The sequence below is a fragment of the Cynoglossus semilaevis genome, chromosome 12 (assembly GCF_000523025.1).
Source record: "Cynoglossus semilaevis isolate Cse_v1.0 chromosome 12, Cse_v1.0, whole genome shotgun sequence".
Taxonomy (NCBI): domain Eukaryota; kingdom Metazoa; phylum Chordata; class Actinopteri; order Pleuronectiformes; family Cynoglossidae; genus Cynoglossus; species Cynoglossus semilaevis.
This window is the reverse complement of record NC_024318.1, coordinates 15,389,733-15,406,965: the sequence shown is the minus strand read 5'-3', so window position 1 is coordinate 15,406,965 and position 17,233 is coordinate 15,389,733. Positions and strand designations below refer to the sequence as shown.

The 17,233-nt window shown below is 40.5% G+C and overlaps 1 protein-coding gene across 1 annotated transcript in view; it reads right to left on the bottom strand.

Annotated features, from left to right (window-relative positions):
* Positions 1–14,967: 14,967 nt before the first annotated feature.
* Positions 14,968–17,233, bottom strand: part of LOC103387683 (phosphatidylcholine:ceramide cholinephosphotransferase 1) — a 15,261-nt gene continuing 12,995 nt past the window's right edge. The window contains 1 exon segment of the mRNA XM_008322441.3: positions 14,968–17,233. This exon segment is cut by the window's right edge and continues 47 nt beyond it. Within this exon segment, the coding sequence (XP_008320663.1) occupies positions 17,125–17,233 (109 nt within the window). The 3' untranslated portion in view covers positions 14,968–17,124.

The following is a 17,233-nucleotide window of genomic DNA, read 5'->3' as shown; positions in this document are numbered from 1 at the left end:
TTTTACTTTTCTCATTCAGCGGCTAGAATCCCTGCCAGTGGTCGTGGTAGAATATTACATCTGACAGCATAATTAACTGGGGCTGTCGCGACGCACTAACACATGGATCAAAAGGCAGAAATCAAAGGTCATATCATTAACATTCTAGGATTTGTTTGTTAAGTGGTAAAATGCTTGAATCGTCCATTAAAGCTGTGAAAAAACAACAGGAGATGCCTGTCCTGAATTTAACAAAATACATCCTCAGTTTTCACTGTGTTTTTCAGTGCACAACAAAAACTCAGAGAACCTCGGTGAACGTGACCTTCAAACCCTTAGACAGTGTAGCATTATGAAATGCCATGCTGCAGTGATGGAAACACGGGTCGAGGGATGCGTTGGGAAAATGTTGTTGCTTAACGAAGGCTGCTGCCGCATCGCAAAATACTCCCTGGGAATGCTCCGCGCCAAAGACAGACATTAATTGGAATTAATTGTCATGAATAGATTTGTATAAAAACATCTCCTCCAGCGGTGAGCATCAACCGGTGGCCTGTGGGCCAAATCCGGCCCGTGACTGGATTCAAAAATAAACATCAAATAATAAGGAAATACAATTTTACAATTTGGTGAATTTTTCCCACGATGACACAAACTACCTCCTATGCAAAAACTATGTGTCCAATAAAGGGCCCTGCCCCACACTTTGGGAACTTACCTCCTATGCAAAAACTCCAATAAAGTCCAATAAAGGGCCCCGCCCCACACTTTGGAACCACTTAATTAATGTATATATTATTGGCCATGATATTACATTTGTCAATGGTTTCCCATGTGACTAAGTCAAGTTGGCAATAGGTAATTTTACTGTTGAATGGACAATCGATATAAATGTCATGTGACGTCCACTCAGGTTTGAGAGGCTGTGATTTCTTTCCAAATTTTTTGGTTCAGCAAAGTTAAACCTGGTGTTACCCTGACGTGCAGCGGTCACCGTAGTTACTCTGATCACAGACGTGTGCAGTTTATATCTGTGTTCTAAGGAAGGAAGTGTCAGCAGTGAAACACACACCAGTTTACAAACAAGAAGGGAAATAAATCACTGTTGTTTATTCTCAAACTATTTCACTGAAAGAACCCCAACACATGAGTGTGTGTTTCTTCACATGTCAGCGGCGCCGACGCCAAGTAGGATTTTGAATTATTTATGCAGTTTCCTCCAAACCAATTCCGAAGTGTTGATGTCACGGCAGATTCAAAGAGTCAGGTCTGGATCGTCTTTTAAAAAGTGTATTTTTTTTTTTTTAAAGAAAAAGACAATATTGTTTTTTTACGATGCAAATACAATATAAGCAACTTTATACAAATTTCTAAAATGCTTTTTAAATAGTGCTTATTATAGATTGAATTTCTACAGCTTCCTGGAAATGTTGACACATTGACTGTATTTATTTTTCAACTCCCCATGAGACATCTTTCCTCTCTAGGTTTTTTTTTTTTGCAGCCCAGGGTGTTGCTGTAAAATGTGTATTTCCACCAAATGTTGAGTATGCAGAATAAATATAGAAGAGTGGCTGGATAAATTGCCAGCCTGGCAAGATATTTCAAAGTCTGAAAATCTGGATCTCGGCCTCTAGATGTACTCTATCTTAATTGTTATGTTAGATTTGTGTAAGAATGGATGACATTTTATCAGTGTATGTGAAGACCTAATTGTATAATCTATCACACACTGACAAAACACAGTGGACAATTACTGTTTCCTGTCTACTGTACCTTTGTGTGTGTGTGTAATAGAGAATAAGGGAGAGAGAGGGAGAGACACAGAGAGAGACAGAGAGACAGGGAGAACTTATTAATAATCATTTCTGCCTGTGTCATATTGCATTACATTGATTCAGTGTAAATTAAAGGAAAATACATCATCATATTCTGTAGCATCACTGCTACAGAACATGATGATGCTGAGGTAGTGTGTTTAGACATAAGTACATTTAGGATTGTATTTCTTTTTCAGTAGTTTCCTTTTTGTGTTTTTCAAAGGCAGCGATTTTGCCATTCAGTGGTTTCTTTTTTACGTGTATGAATGAATGAAAAAAGAAGGTAAGGAAGGAAGGAAATAAGGAAGGAAGGAAGGAAGGAAGGAAGGAAGGAATGATAGAAGGAAAGAAGCAAAAACAAAAGTGCCACATCTAGAGAAATAGTCCCAGTGATACTTAAAAATGACCATAACACTGTCGTAGGAGGGTAAATGTAACTGTGGCCTTTTTGAAGGGTGTTACAAAACAAAAACAACAAAAAAAAGTTTTTTTTTTTAAAGTCTTATTGTATGAAACAAATGGCTGTTGAACCTGAACAGAAAACATCCATAGTGTTCCACTGTGTTTTAATGGAATTTGTTAATGTGGTTGTTGGTAAGATATTTATCACGGCCTGTAGGTGGTGCTAAGTAAGTGATTGAGAGCCATGTCCCTGATTCAGCTGTTGTGGTTCTGTGAACCACGTCAGCTGAATGATCCTGACCATCTGTTCAAATGCATTAAAATAACACATACAGTAAATCATTGTTTCCCAAAGACTGGGTCGCAACCCTCAGGTGGGTCACAAGAGTTTATTTTGGGTCGTCTCGCATCATGTTTACCAGGAGTTCACGGTCATCGCAACTATTCATTGTTAATTATCACTCAGTCAACAATAAAATATCCTCATTAATGTTCAATAATAGTCAAGTACACCTTTATTTTGTGATTTACGAATAATGGCTTGGGTTGCGAAGGTGACTTTTAAAATATGGGTCCCCATGTCTGTGTAGTTGTGAAACAGTAGCAGCGCTGCAGTTGAATCGTAGAAGTCTTAAACAACAACAACAACAAAAAAACAGCTATTGCACCTTTAAATTCCATGGGAACATGCCTATCTCTGCAGGGTTCCCGGGGCTGTGAAGAAGCTTTGCCTGACCTGAGGAAGTCACGTTAGCTACGTTGTCTGGAGCCGGGTCTGACAACAGAGCCGCTGCACGCTTCCACTTCAATATCCTCATAAAAGTTGGGGCGGCTAAAGATAGACACAGACTGTCAGAGGGACAGCATCAAATCAGGAGCAGACCCCCAGGGCCTGAGGAGCGAGGGTCCTCAGATGGTGCAGCTTAGCTCGCCGCCAATATACTGATCCTCAGTCTGTCACTGAACCCAATCCCATCTCGTGATGTTTATGGTGACCCAGTAACCTGGCTGTTTAGAGCGTCTGCTGAAGTGGACGTTAGCTGCTCCTCCTTGTATTTCTCTCTGCCAGTAAGGTTGATGCGGCCGGGGGGTGGGGGGGGCTTTTTGCCCAAAGGGCCTCCACATTCCTGGCTCAGCTGGACACTCGACAGGCCACCACCTGCAGCACGTCAACAAACCATGCAGGGTTAACGACCCCCCTGACCCCCACCCCAACCCTCAGTCACTGTTAAACCATTTACCGTCACCCTAACAGCAGGGCGCTGTAAAAAATAGACTCTAAAAATACTTGTTATTGAACACTGCCAAGCAGTGACTAAAGAGAAAAAGAAAACGTAAATATGAACATTACAGTCTTTGCAAATGCCAAAATCAGAGGGACAAACGAGGGCACGCTTTTGGACCGGCTGAATTAGAGACGATGTGGACGTACAGTAGACGAGGCCAAATGAAAAGGCTGATGGTCTTTGATTGACATTTGCCTGTGGCCGTGCATGCTCACAGTGGGGGGAGGGAGGGGGAGCCACTGTGTCTTGTCACAGCTGTCACTTCTTCTGCAGTGATGGGAAAATGTAAAAAAAAAAAAAAAAGAAGCCCACACTCTGCCTGTCAGTCACAGCCACATGCGGAGAGCCGCTGATCCACCGTCGTACATATAAAACCAGACTGGAAAGCGGTTCGCTTTCTCTTCACCCACTGTATCTCACGCTCAGAGAGCCGTGGTGATGAAGTCATAGTTCAGCTACGGCGTCTGTAGTGACATCAGGATGTTCTTGCCTCTTCACTTTTCCATTAGACTGCCACGTCAGACGTGATAACGATGTCACTTTGTCATCTGCTCACTGCTGCGCACCGAAGTCCAAAGATGACTTCTACATCACCGCACACGGGATTCACCCAAGTATGAATGTAGTAATCTGGGATTAGTAAGTACATGGTTTCGTGATCTCATTTTTTGAACTACTGTGTATGTCGTATGCACGTATGTAAGTATGTACTGTATTTTCCAGAGTATATGTCGCACCAGTGCCCTCTAGCGGCTATCAGTGTGAACATAACGAACATGTACATTTTCAGTAGTACAGGAGTAGCATATACTGGTACACACGCTTAGAGTTCCCTCTAGCTGTCAGTGTAAAAATAACAAATGTAAAATTATATTTATTATTATTATTTTTAATATATGAGTCGCACCTGAGTATAAGTCGCAACCCCAGCCAAAAGAATGGAAAAAAACAAAACAACGTTTTATTCATTTAGTGAAGGGAAAAAAAACAACGTTTTATTCATTTAGTGAAGTCCAGTACTAAGAGACAGAACCTGACTACACTGAATGGCTTCATTTAGGGCAGAACAACATGGCCGTGTTACCATCCTCGCAACTGCATAAGACTTTCATTGTGAAATCAAGCTGTCAGTCACATGCATAACCAATCATATTCAACTTTCACAGTCCACTTTCACAAATATTACCTCTTTTTTTTTATAGTTTAAGGAGCACTCTGAACATGGTTCTTACAAGTAGTTAGTAGTAGTTAAAAAAAAAAAAACTTAAATTACCCCTTTTTACCTCTTGAGTGGTTTTACAAGTCATTACTGTGATAAAATAGAGCACTGATAAAGGAAGCATTGATTTTCTGTGGTGGATGCACGCAACACTCTGCTCTTTGATGTCTGATTCAAGAAAGCATCATTCAGCAAGTTGGAGAGGGCTCAGTGTTGATTACGTGCAAATGCAATTTCCACATCTCCATAACAAAGACATGAGTGATTGATATGAGGTAAGACTCCAATCTTATTTGTAGCTCCTCTTTGGTTATTACTGATTTGCGTCTTGTTGCAGTTGCCTAGTACCCAGCGACGTCCTCTTCATTTCCAATTGACATCACACGGCACCAGGAGAGCTCACCCAGAATAACAGGACAGGCCTCCAGAGGCAACCGCTCGCTAATGTAATATGTATGAGCCGAGTGGCCGGCGCTAACATGGATATCATAGCCGAGGGGTTAAAATGAGGGATGTCAACTGAAATAGAGAGAATTTCGTCAATAGCACTGCTCTGCATCCAGTTAGAAAACACTTTGAAGAAAGTATCAAAAATGCGACCATGATCTTACGGATCAGAGCACGTCGCCGTCAACCCCCGTGTGGAAAATGACAGGTTGACTGAGCTTGGAGGAGCACTTTTGAGAAAAAAAAAATAAAAAAAATGAAGTGCTTCACATACAAACACAGCAGCTGGGAACCACTCCAAGTCTTCATGTTGCAGGCATGACCACTTTTCATTTGAGTGTACTGCAAGTACATCAGCCGTGCACGTTCATGACAGCGACCCTCCGACCTCGCACATGCTCAACAACAGAAGCAGCCTGGCTCATCACATACGTATACATTGATATTTCAGCTGAAGTGTTCCCCTCAGGTGAATGGCTTCACCGGCATCGTGCCTTTTCTTTGCATTAGAGGGACGCCGAAAAAATGTAATTGTAAAATAACATATAATTATCATCTAGTTTTATTTTATTCATTATCTACTCAGCGTAAAACTGAATGAGACTTAATTTTACATTGGGATCAATAGAGTAGCTATCTATCTATCTATCTATCCATCCATCCATCCATCCGTCCATCCATCCATCCATCCATCCATCCATCCATCCATCCATCTATTTATCTATCTCGAAACTTGGGCCTGTTTAGTTAAACACTGAAAAACCAAACACGATTTTAAAACTTGGGCCTGTTTAGTTAAACTAAACACTGAAAAACCAAACACGATTTTTACAGATATTTCATGATTATGCTAATATCGGGGTGATATTATTGGTCAGCAGATATCCCTAGCTGAAACACATTTTGGGTCCATCTCAACAACTGCAGGCCTGAGGATAGGGAGATGTATCCTTCCGTCTACATCTTCTGATAGTTTCATGGCTTCACCAGAGCAACGATAAATCTCCCGCGGCACAAAACACACCATTACCTAACAGACTGGACTCCAGAAGATCACATCACATAAATCAGCTTCAGAAATACAGTAAAGCTAGTCTGGTGACTGCGGAGGCTTTTAACGGCTTGTCTTCTCTGAATGGAGCAGCTACAAAACATGCAAGTACAAAAGAAAACAGCGAGCGGAGCGGGCTCCCCCGACCAGCAGAGATTACACATGCAGACGTTCAAGAAGACATTCGAAATAACAATGTGCTTTTAGCCGAGCTGCGCCGCGGAGGAGCACCGTGTGAAGCTGGAAGTGCTCCAGCGTTCTGCTCGAGAACTTCTCGGCGCCCCTAGAATTCTCTATATATGGTCATTATTTTGTCCGTGGTGATTTAATACAACATGACAGTCAGACCCACAGTGTTACATAAGGCTTTTTTGACGACTTTATCGGCTCACGCTGACCAACAGCATTGTTCTTTTTTCAGACGTCCCCAGAGCTACAAAGTCACAACGTCCTCTGGGATCACAAGCCCGTGTCTGTATCTTTTTTTAGGCTTTTGGCGCATGGAAAAATTATCCTTATGTCAGAGAGAGTCCAAGTGATACGAGCTTGATGGGGAGCTGGAGAATTCACCGACTGCCAAGAATAATCATCACTTTTCCTCGCCGTCCCACAGAGAGTCATCAGAGGAGTAAATAATAGGAGGAAGAATATGGAGGTCTGCTTTCAGTCCGCACTAAAAATGTCCACCGCGCTTGAAAATCAGTCTGCTTTGTGCCTTTAATAGCTACATAGTTAGAGACCATTTATCAGCGTCGGAAGAATGAGTCGCATAAAAATAAATATTGAAAATATAGGTCTGGTTGTAACACAGATCTGACCAAACCAAAGTCCGGATAAGAGATGAGATAAGACGAGGCGAGACCATGTGAGGTGAGGTGAGGTGAGGTGAGGTAACATGAGATGAAATGATGAGAGTTATTGCACTAGCGTAATTGCGCTCACACCTCAATGGTACACAGTGGGGGAAAATGCAGTAGTGATACAAATATAACAGCAATTAAAAAAATATATTGCACATTACAAAACCAAATATTACACAGTTGAAAAATGATTGCACTCGTACAGAGAGTGAAAACGTACAGACGTTGATGGTCTTTGAGTGTGCCGTTTGCACTGAGAGCGTGCGGGGGGGGAGTGGTGGGGGGCTACTTTTTAAAGTAAGTACTCCTGGTCCCTCCCACAGTTTAAAAAACACGCAGGACCAGGCGCACTGCACTCTAAACTGACCACGGCTATGAGTGTGAGTGTGATTGGTGGGCTGTGTCCAGCATGAACTGCTGTGATTGGCCGCTCTGAAGGGTTTGTGAGGTGGAAGATAAATGAATGTATAAATAAATAAATATACAGTAATTGATAATAATGTGTAGAACTCACAGTGTTTCACTGACAGTCAAACATATGCGGTGTGTGTGTGTGTGTGTGTGTGTGTTGGTGGATAGAGGAGTCAGCCACATCTACCAATGTTCCAGAGATCAGACTGTTTCGGGGATTTTAGCTGCTCTGATCAATATTCTCAGCTCGCCCAGAGATCAGATGACTCTGTGTAATATGAAAAGGGTCACTCACAGGGACGGCTCAATAACATGTACTTTTGTGCAATATCAATACCCCACCCTGGAAGGATCCGTCTGATATTATCATTTCCCCCTTCTTCTGCTGCACCGGGTTATGAGAGTTGCCGTGCGCAACTTTTGATTTATGTTTTTTCATGACGTGAGTCCATTAAAGTGCTGAGTGTTCAGCAGTAAACTCACCTCTGAAGGTGTGGGAATTTCTTCTGTGCTCTCAGCCGTTCTCCTGCAGCAGACATCTACTCATGAACACTGTCAGAGGAACTGGGACATCAATATTTAAATGTTGTTGGGTTTTTTTTTTTTGGGTGGTTTTGTTGTCATTTTCCAAACCAGAATGGACTCTGATCAAATGATGGGGCGGGGGGCAGTTCTGAATGTCTTCCTATTGTTGTAAGCAATACATTTTTATATGAGGTGCAATATATTTGTTCCCTATTGTGGCTTATTTAATTATATCAAATTTACTTCTGTCATTTAAGTTTTAAGTGTCATGTCATCCATTCATCAATCCATCCATCCAACCATCCATCCATCCAACCATCCATCCATCATCCAACCATCCATCTATCCATCCAACCATCCTTCCAACCATCCATCCATCATCCAACCATCCATCTATCCATCCAACCATCCTTCCAACCATCATCCAACCATCCATCACCCAACCATCCTTCCAACCATCCAACCATCCATCTATCCATCCATCCAACCATCCTTCCAACCATCATCCAACCATCCATCACCCAACCATCCTTCCAACCATCCAACCATCCATCTATCCATCCATCCAACCATCCTTCCAACATCCATCCATCATCCATCCATCCATCACCCAACCATCCTTCCAACCATCATCCAACCATCCATCCCCCAACCATCCTTCCAACCATCATCCAACCATCCATCCATCCATCCAACCCATCCCATCCCTTTAAACATTAATTATTTCACTTTTCTTTATATGCAGCGTTTCATTTACAGCCATGACACTTTTTTGGGTCTTATGCCTTGTTTTTTTTTTTTTTTATACAAAAAATGAATTCTGTTTCCCGTCTAAATTGCAACAAAGGGACACCTGAACACAAAGGCCTTTTTTTTTTTTTTTTACAAAATCCCTCAACAAAAAATAATCTACTCAGCAGTCGGTGATAAAAGTCTCTGCTCAAGGATGACACATCAAACTCAGGCCCGCGCCGCTCAGATGTTCGAGGACATCTGTGTTTGTTTTGCCTGACGTGCCAGCACTGGGGCTGAATAACCATCGACAGACGGCACAGAAACGGCCTCCATCAGTCACGAGCGTCCACTTAGTTTGGGCCATTTGACTTTTGTCCACTTGCATCACACTGTGTGTCACTCTCTGAAAAGATTCCAGCTCGGACGGACGCTCCTTCCAAGTGGTTATAAAACTGTGGCCCGGCCTGACGGCCCAGACCTCGCGGCCTTGGGGTGAGTTTCAGCGGTGTATATCTGTCGCTCTGTTTGGACAGTCAGCTGCTCAGTCTCCAGAGATGGCTAGACTTTTGAGTGGCTTTCACCGGCTGTAATAGTAAGCGGTAGCTAAAGTGACAGACACTGGCAGCATGAGCCATTTCTGAAAAAGAGATGAGTTCCCTGAAGGTAATGTGGATTTATTTTCCACAGCTCTTGGGCCTAAGTTGCTGATATTGAACCTGAAAATGTCTTTAGTGTCAGAGTCTGTTTGCAGCTAGATTTCTTTTTTTAAAATTGGAAAGAAGACATTTTGCTCTTTTGCCATGGCCACAAAAAGAGGGAAAAGAAACTGTTGACAGGGGCGGCATAACGGCAAGTAAACACAAAGGACAGTACATATTTTTGTTGTTATACTGTGCTGCAAATATAAGTATATTAATTTTTATTATGTATATATTAATTAAAATATATTTAAATTAAATTACAAAGGCAATTTCAGGTGACAACGAAATCCAGGCGACCCTACCAAGGGCCGTGACTCCAAGGTTGAAAAACACAGTTTTAGCTGAAGATAGTGAATTTGAGTGTAAGAAACTAATTCAAACATTTGACTGAAGATAGTGAATTTGACCAGAGTGTAAGAAACTAATTCAAACATTTGAATCAAGCAAAAAAAATAAAATAAAATAATGATAATGTTATACATAAAAAGGAAGTGAGAATGATTAAATAGTCTCTAGGTGGCAGCAGATGGCTATAAAAATACATCAAAAGGAAGTGAGGATGATTAAATAGTCTGTAGGTGGCAGCAGATGGCTATAAAACTAAACAGAGACTTAAAGCTGTCGAAGATCTTCGTGTGCCTTTCTTCAATTCCTGAGAGTGTATCAACGTTGTGTTTAACTAAACAGGCCCAAGTTTCACCTTTAGTAAATAGTGAATAAAATAAAACATAATTATATATTATTTTACAATTACGTTGTGGTGCACTATGGATTTTTCTAATGTGAAATCTGTGCCTTGGCTGTAAAGTCTAGGGAAAAGAACAGATTATCAGAACAGTTGTTTTTACCAAAATGTTACCAGAAGCCGAAGTTATCTGGAAATTCTTTCGATAGTGCTGTGTTTTTATTTAAGAGCTCAGCAGGATAAAAACAGAACAGACTTGACCTTTGAACCCATAAGTCTAACATTTATTTCTCTTGGCCTTGCTGCCTTGAGAGAGGATAGGTCAGTCACAGCAGCAGATACTGTAAAAGGATTCTGTTGTGTAACTGCAAAAATAATATTTGCTTTTTTCTCTTTCAAAGAGAGGCAAAGTCTTTGCAGAGAATTGTGTAGAGAGAGAATGGCCAGGTTGGAAAGCAGACTGCAGCCGAGTGAACGTATCCAGGGGAGAGAGTGTATTTTCACAGGCTGTCACTCTGTTGTAAATTTATTTTTAGAATGTTTTCTCAAATAATACGTAACTCTTTCGTTGACGAGAGCGTACAGCAACAGAACAGCTTCCAACCGGACGACCTTGGTGACACCACATCACGCGAGTCAGCGGGTACCGGAGTTGGAGTGCAGTTGGAGCACAGTTCACCTTCGAAAGTGGTGAGGCGGAGGTCTGTGACCTCTGTGGGGGAGGTCATCGCAATCCAGCAGGTAGTCTGACAGTGAGTGCAGTTTCCCGAAGTCACGGTTTTGTTTTGTTTTTCTATTTTTGTTCTTTTTTTCCAAACAGAACACAGTCTGTCTGAAGGTTTCCAGAATCACATGCTACATGCTACGCTAATCTCTGGCGCCATTAGCAAAGAATAAAATGACATTTCTATTTAAATTTTTGCTTTCAACAAACATTACAATGTAATAATCATATGTAAAATGATGAATCAATAACTCATTAGGAATCTCAACATTGTTTCACTGTTTATCATTAATTATATATATGATCGTTATTTAAACCAGTGTGTCCAAAATGTTTTTTCTGGGGACCTATATTTTAAAAGCGTTTTTTCTGGGGACCTATATTTTAAATGTCACAAACCTTCGCGACTCAAGTCAATATTCATAAACTCCTGGGAAACATGATGCGAGACGACCCCAAAATAAATCTCTTACGACCCACCTGAGGGTCGCGCCCCAGTCTTTGGGAAACAATGATTTAAACCACTCTGTGAACCAGATCTGTTTTTGACTTTTAATCAAATTGTTGTGTAGTTTCTTCCCCCATGAGGAAAAATTTAGCATTTTGGAATTTTTTTTTTTCTTGTTTTGTTTAGAGTCTTTTATTCCAATGTTTCTAAACAAAGCCGATTTGACAAACGAGCGAGGAATGGACCGCCTCAGTTCAGCCGTTGACTCGAGACCTTTTTTCACGCTCGGTTTCACTGGCCGTCTGTCAATAACATCCTTGTTCTGTTTCTCGTTGGTACAGAACAGTTCACACCAGGAAGCATGCGCTCAGTCATCTGAAGCTGAGAAATCTGTAAAATGTTTTGCACGCCGCCGTGATACACTCTGCCCACACACACACACACACACAGACACATACTCCACCCCTGATTTGACTGTGTACAGTTGTAAAGTGGGAGTTTGGCTGGACTGACCAGTCAGAGACACGATGCCAGCAAATTCTCCAGCGAGCCTGGGAGGATCCAGCTCCGAACAAACGCGTCGGTTTTTAGACAAGGCATCAGTTTAGCATAACACTGAAATTCCTCAGGTGAAAATTGATTCTCGGGGTGTGGGTTCACACTCGGGGTGTTTGAAGTGAGCTTTGGTGCGGTTTCTCTCTCTCTCTCTCTTTCGTTCATTTACACACGTGTGAATATTAACATCTGTTGAAAAGGTGTGAGTCAAAGTCAAACAAACTCTCTGAGACAGATGGGGGTTTGAAAAAAAATGTCGGCGTGAAAGTGGCTCAGGTGTGGATTATAATTATACTTTTTTCATGTTTACCATCAGTACAATCATTACATAATTACCTTAAATAACAATAAGTACATATTTCCTCTCTAGTTTTTCTGCAAATAAGTACATATAAATTAGAAAATATCCATATTTAATGAATATATAAATTGACAAAACATCACAAACATGAAGTGTTTGTGCATTTTTTCACAAAATTCACCAAGAGGGTTGGATTGAACACCGTTGTGGACTGGTTTTTGGCCCACAGGCCATATGTTTGACACACGTGGTCTGAAAGAATAATAAAAAAAAACTCTTGCGAACCACCTGAGGGTCGCGACCCAGTCTTTGGGAAAAAATGTCCTAGGTCATTTGGTACCAAACTACTCTCACTTATTAATCCCTCTTGCAGCTTCTTTTTTGTTTTGTTTGTTTGTTTTTTGCCAGGAACCATCTTAAAGATGTAAAATAGTTTCAATATTCTGGTATTTATTTTTGCCAACCTTTAATTCCTGTAGGTGGTGCTATGGACACATCATAGGTGTGGCGTTTTGAGTGTAGTTTACTGGTACAACAACGCTATAGTTTTATATAAATCTTGCTGACTGGGTACAGCAGGTGATGAGCAGCCACTCAACTGTGGGGCTGTACACCTCGAACATGATTTTACAAGCATTAAAACGACACTGTATTTATAAACATTTTTTAAAAAAAAAAGATTTTTTTATGTTACTAGAGTAGCTTCAGTAAAAAGGGGCAAATATACAGGTAAACCACCTTTAAATATGTTCTTTTTTAAATTACATACTTTGCTGAATATATATAAATATATATATAAAAAACAGGTAAGTACCTGTTTTAAATTACATAAATATTAAAAACAAACTATTGGAGAAAAGGTCATTTAAAAATGTGTTTGTGGCGTAAAAATATATATAATATATATATAATATATAAGGAGAAAACAAACCAAAAAAAGCAGTTCAGGACGTGTTCGTGTCAGACATATTTGTTGTAGGTGGAGTGCACCAACGCATGCTGGAAACAAAACCCCATTTTTGAGAAGAACCACTCCAAACTGGTTTTAGTTTTGCTTGTACAGCTCAATGGGTCCATCTGCTGGCCGTCTGTAGACACGGCAATGAAGACACCAGCAATGAAAATTTAACGCGGTGGATGGATGGATGGATGGATGGATGGATGGATGGATGGATTTATGGATAGATGGATGGATAGATAGATAGATAGATAGATTATTTATTTATTAATCCCTCGGGAGCTAAGCTACTGTACATTTAGGGAATATTTATTAATCCCTCAGGAGCTAAGCTACTGTACATTTAGGGAAATGAAATATAATAACTGCATATTTCTACACCAACATCTGACAGCAACAGCTCCTGTGAACCAGACACAGCCACATGAAAGATGTGAACACACCGTGACACACTTTGATCTAACTCCACCTCACTCTTCTCTATGACGCTGGCATTTAGATCTTTGATGTGCCGTGGCAGCTACGGTCTGTCAGGACACAGCTTTGATGTAGCAGCCTAGAGGTAATGTCTGTTATTACAGGGACACCGGGGGCATAGCTGAGGTGTGCTAAAGAAGGCAGATTTAGGTAAGCCAACCGCCGTAATGAATAAAAAAGACTGATTAAAACGTTTATGGTTTTTTCCTCCAAAATGCCGAAGGCCAAAGAGTTTCGGAGACATCTGGGTCGATATGTCAGGAATTTGAGCAACCTGATTTTCCTAACGCACCCCGGTTTAAATACTCTGGATGTGGGTTGTTTGAAAGAGCAGTCGCAGGGGAAGAGACGGAGAGAAGAGGAAAAAGAGGAGGAAGAGGAAGGTGACGATGACGAAGAGGACGAAGTAGAAGGGGACGACGAGGAGGAGATCATGCGCAGTTACAAATTTGAAGTTTTGCTGGGCGTGGCCATGTGTGGCGCAGCCGTGGTCATGACCCTACTGGCTGTTCTTTGTACTATTTCTCTGTGAGATGGAGGGACGAACGCAGTTGGACACAAGACAGGGGACATGAAACGTATACAAGAGACCTGTCCGCCTTCTGGAGATGCGTAGACGAAAGAAAAATTCACAGTGACATGTCTGTTGGTACCAGATTCTGAATTTTTTCGGAACCCGCAGATTTGATTCTGCGTTCCCTTCCCTTCCCTTGAGTTCCTTCCCTCTTCTTGAGAGTCCTAACAGCAGCTACACTTACGGTACAGCAGGTGTCATTTCAGCCCACCAATCCCGTCCCAGTAAATCACTGTGGGATTTTATGACTCCCACAGTAATTTTACTTAAGTTGTCTGGTTTGACATTTTTCTGTGAAAAAGTACGTATAATTACTTATAGCATATACTAGGGGATCACTAACTGGAAATGAAAACCGCAATTTTGTCTAACATTAGACATTAGAAATCCAGTCGCATCGGCAATCCAGATGGGGCAATTCAGTGGGTTGGATTCGGCCCGCGGGCCTCCAGTTGTTTATCAGTGGTACGTACTAAAGCAGTGGTTCCCAAATTTTGTCTCCTGTTTCTGAATAGAGCTTCAAAATGTAAGAAATAAATGTAGTAATAATACAATTACTAAGTAACATTTTTCCTACAAATACAAAAAAAAAAAAAAGAATGTAATCAATTTGACCGGCAGCACCTCCCTGCAAATAAAGCTACGCCCTCCAGGGGGAGCCCATTCCACACTTTGAGAATCACTGGTCTGATGTATTATATCTTGTAAACAGTGATCTAAACAACTCCCTCCTTTAGTATAAAACATAAAAGAGCCAGAAGATAAATTAGACTTTTTAAATTTTCAATTATTTTTCATCTGAAAATATCTGGTGTTCTCCGACTGTTTATTCTGCGTTAAGTTGTTGTAGGATTGTACCGTTAGACTTTTTTTTCCCAGTAAATCTTATTGGTTTAATGGAAACATGTAAGGAATGCTTTCCCTATACAATTCCATAATACTTAAATCTTTACTGTTCATTCACAGTTAAACAATGAGAAGCATAAAAGTAAACAAGCACGTGATCAGGATAATCAAATATGAAGCATTTTCAAGTTCAGGAAAATTAAATGTTTGCACAAACGGACGAATAATAAAACAAATAAAAAAAAAAAATCACCATTTCTTCCGTGCATCATGCTTTCGTTTGTTTCCCACATTTAAGCTTCATGTTGAACGTTTGCCTTCTTCAATATTTTGGCGCCACACTGAAGACCTGTATGCGGCCTCTACGTGCTTAAAAGGTAGTAAGCTTGATTAAGTGCAAGACAAAGGAACTAAATAAGGGTTACAGGCTCCCGACATGCACAGAGACCCCCCCCCCCCCCCCCCCCCCGCAGCTGTCGTTTCTCCGTGAACAGTTTTGTTTCAACTTCAAAATGGACATCAATGTGGGAAACAAAATCAGAGCACGTCTTGTACCACGTAGTGCACACGACGCGCTCAGGTCCAGGATTACTAACAACTACTGGGATCTCTCCAGTACATACAGAATATCAACCGTATACGTTTCAAATAAAGGAGTGATCGTTAGCAGATTTAAAAAAAAAAAAAAAAAAAAAAAAAAAAAACCAAAGGTGACAATGGACCAGTTTATAACATGGCTGCTGGTTAAAATGAAATGTTATGGACATTTATAAAAAATAACAGTCATTTCAATATATTTGAACAGCAATATCCAACTAAGCACAGCCTGACACCAGTAAATATTGGTACATTTCACTCACTGCACTCCGATTTGGGAAGACCAATCTTCTGCGAAGGCCGGCATAGTTGCTGCTTTTACATTCATGGGAATTGGACTTTTAACGAAGTACCTCGCTCCGTGGCAAGATCACACCCACGGCAGAAATACCAGACACCGAGTACTAAGAGTTTTACAATCTAATTTTTTGTTTTTGTTTTTTTTTAAATAAAGGCACTGGGATTCTCCATTTCAGATTTGTATGCTCTCATCGTTATCATTCTTGAAAAAGTAAAAATCTAAAATTCTTCCTTTTTTTTTTTTTCTTTTTTTTTTTTGGACATCATCTGTTTTCGAAAAATAAAGTTTGACATCTTACAAAAATTATCTTTTGTTGCACCTTTGACTTGTTTTAGCAAGTACAGTATACAAAAAGTAATCTGCTATTTAAAATAGCATTATGGCATTTGGTTATCAAATAAGCGATACATCGACACATCGTTAGCAATAAAAGTGTTTTACAAACATGGAGACGTTATAGTTTTGTGCTAATTATGGACAGGACGATAAACAAGATTATAGTGATTCACATTCAAAGTGAATTTCTTTTTAAATCATGTGCCTAAATCCAAAAGAAAAACCACTTTTACATCATCTAAAATAATGTTGCGGAGCTCACCGTCATACAGTCCTTGTGCTTTCCAAGGTAGACGCTACGTCTTTCGTGTTTCCCTTTTAAAATGTAACTGTGAAAAAACAAAAAAAAATCAAAAAAAAAAAAAAACTGTTCTTAACAAGTTATAGCCGGCTTGAGTCATTTTAATCATTTTAAGTGTGTTAATACCAAAATGGCAATATTATGACCTTTACTTGTTTTAACTGAAATAATTGTGACCTAAAATTTTCATATCATCCCACTCTTAGTGTTCAGGAGAAATGCAATAAAGGACTCGTCATGACAAAACGCATAGTGAGTTGGTTGAAATGTCGTTTGAAATGTTTCATAGACCTGCTACAGAAGCAGCATCTGTGCCCGTAAAAATGAAAAAGAAACAAAAACCCTTATAATTTATACCTTAGACAAACACTATCAGAACAGAAAATATGACAAAAATGAATTATTTACATAATATGGATAAGAACAAAAAAAAAACCACATGGGTCACAGTGCTACCCATTTGGACGTGGACGTGTGTGTTGTTGCTTGAGGTGAAGGGCATTGCTGCAAAAACAGTGCCATCTTCATTGGGTGAAAACAGCACTTAAGGATGTCACAGTCCTCGTCTCTGCGGCGTTAGAGGGGTCACTGAGTGTCCAGTCTGCTGTACAACACGCCACGATTCCACTGCAAAGCTCGCCATGAAAAAGGCAGCTGATAGTTCCGAGGGATCACACCGTTGACGTTCTCCTCA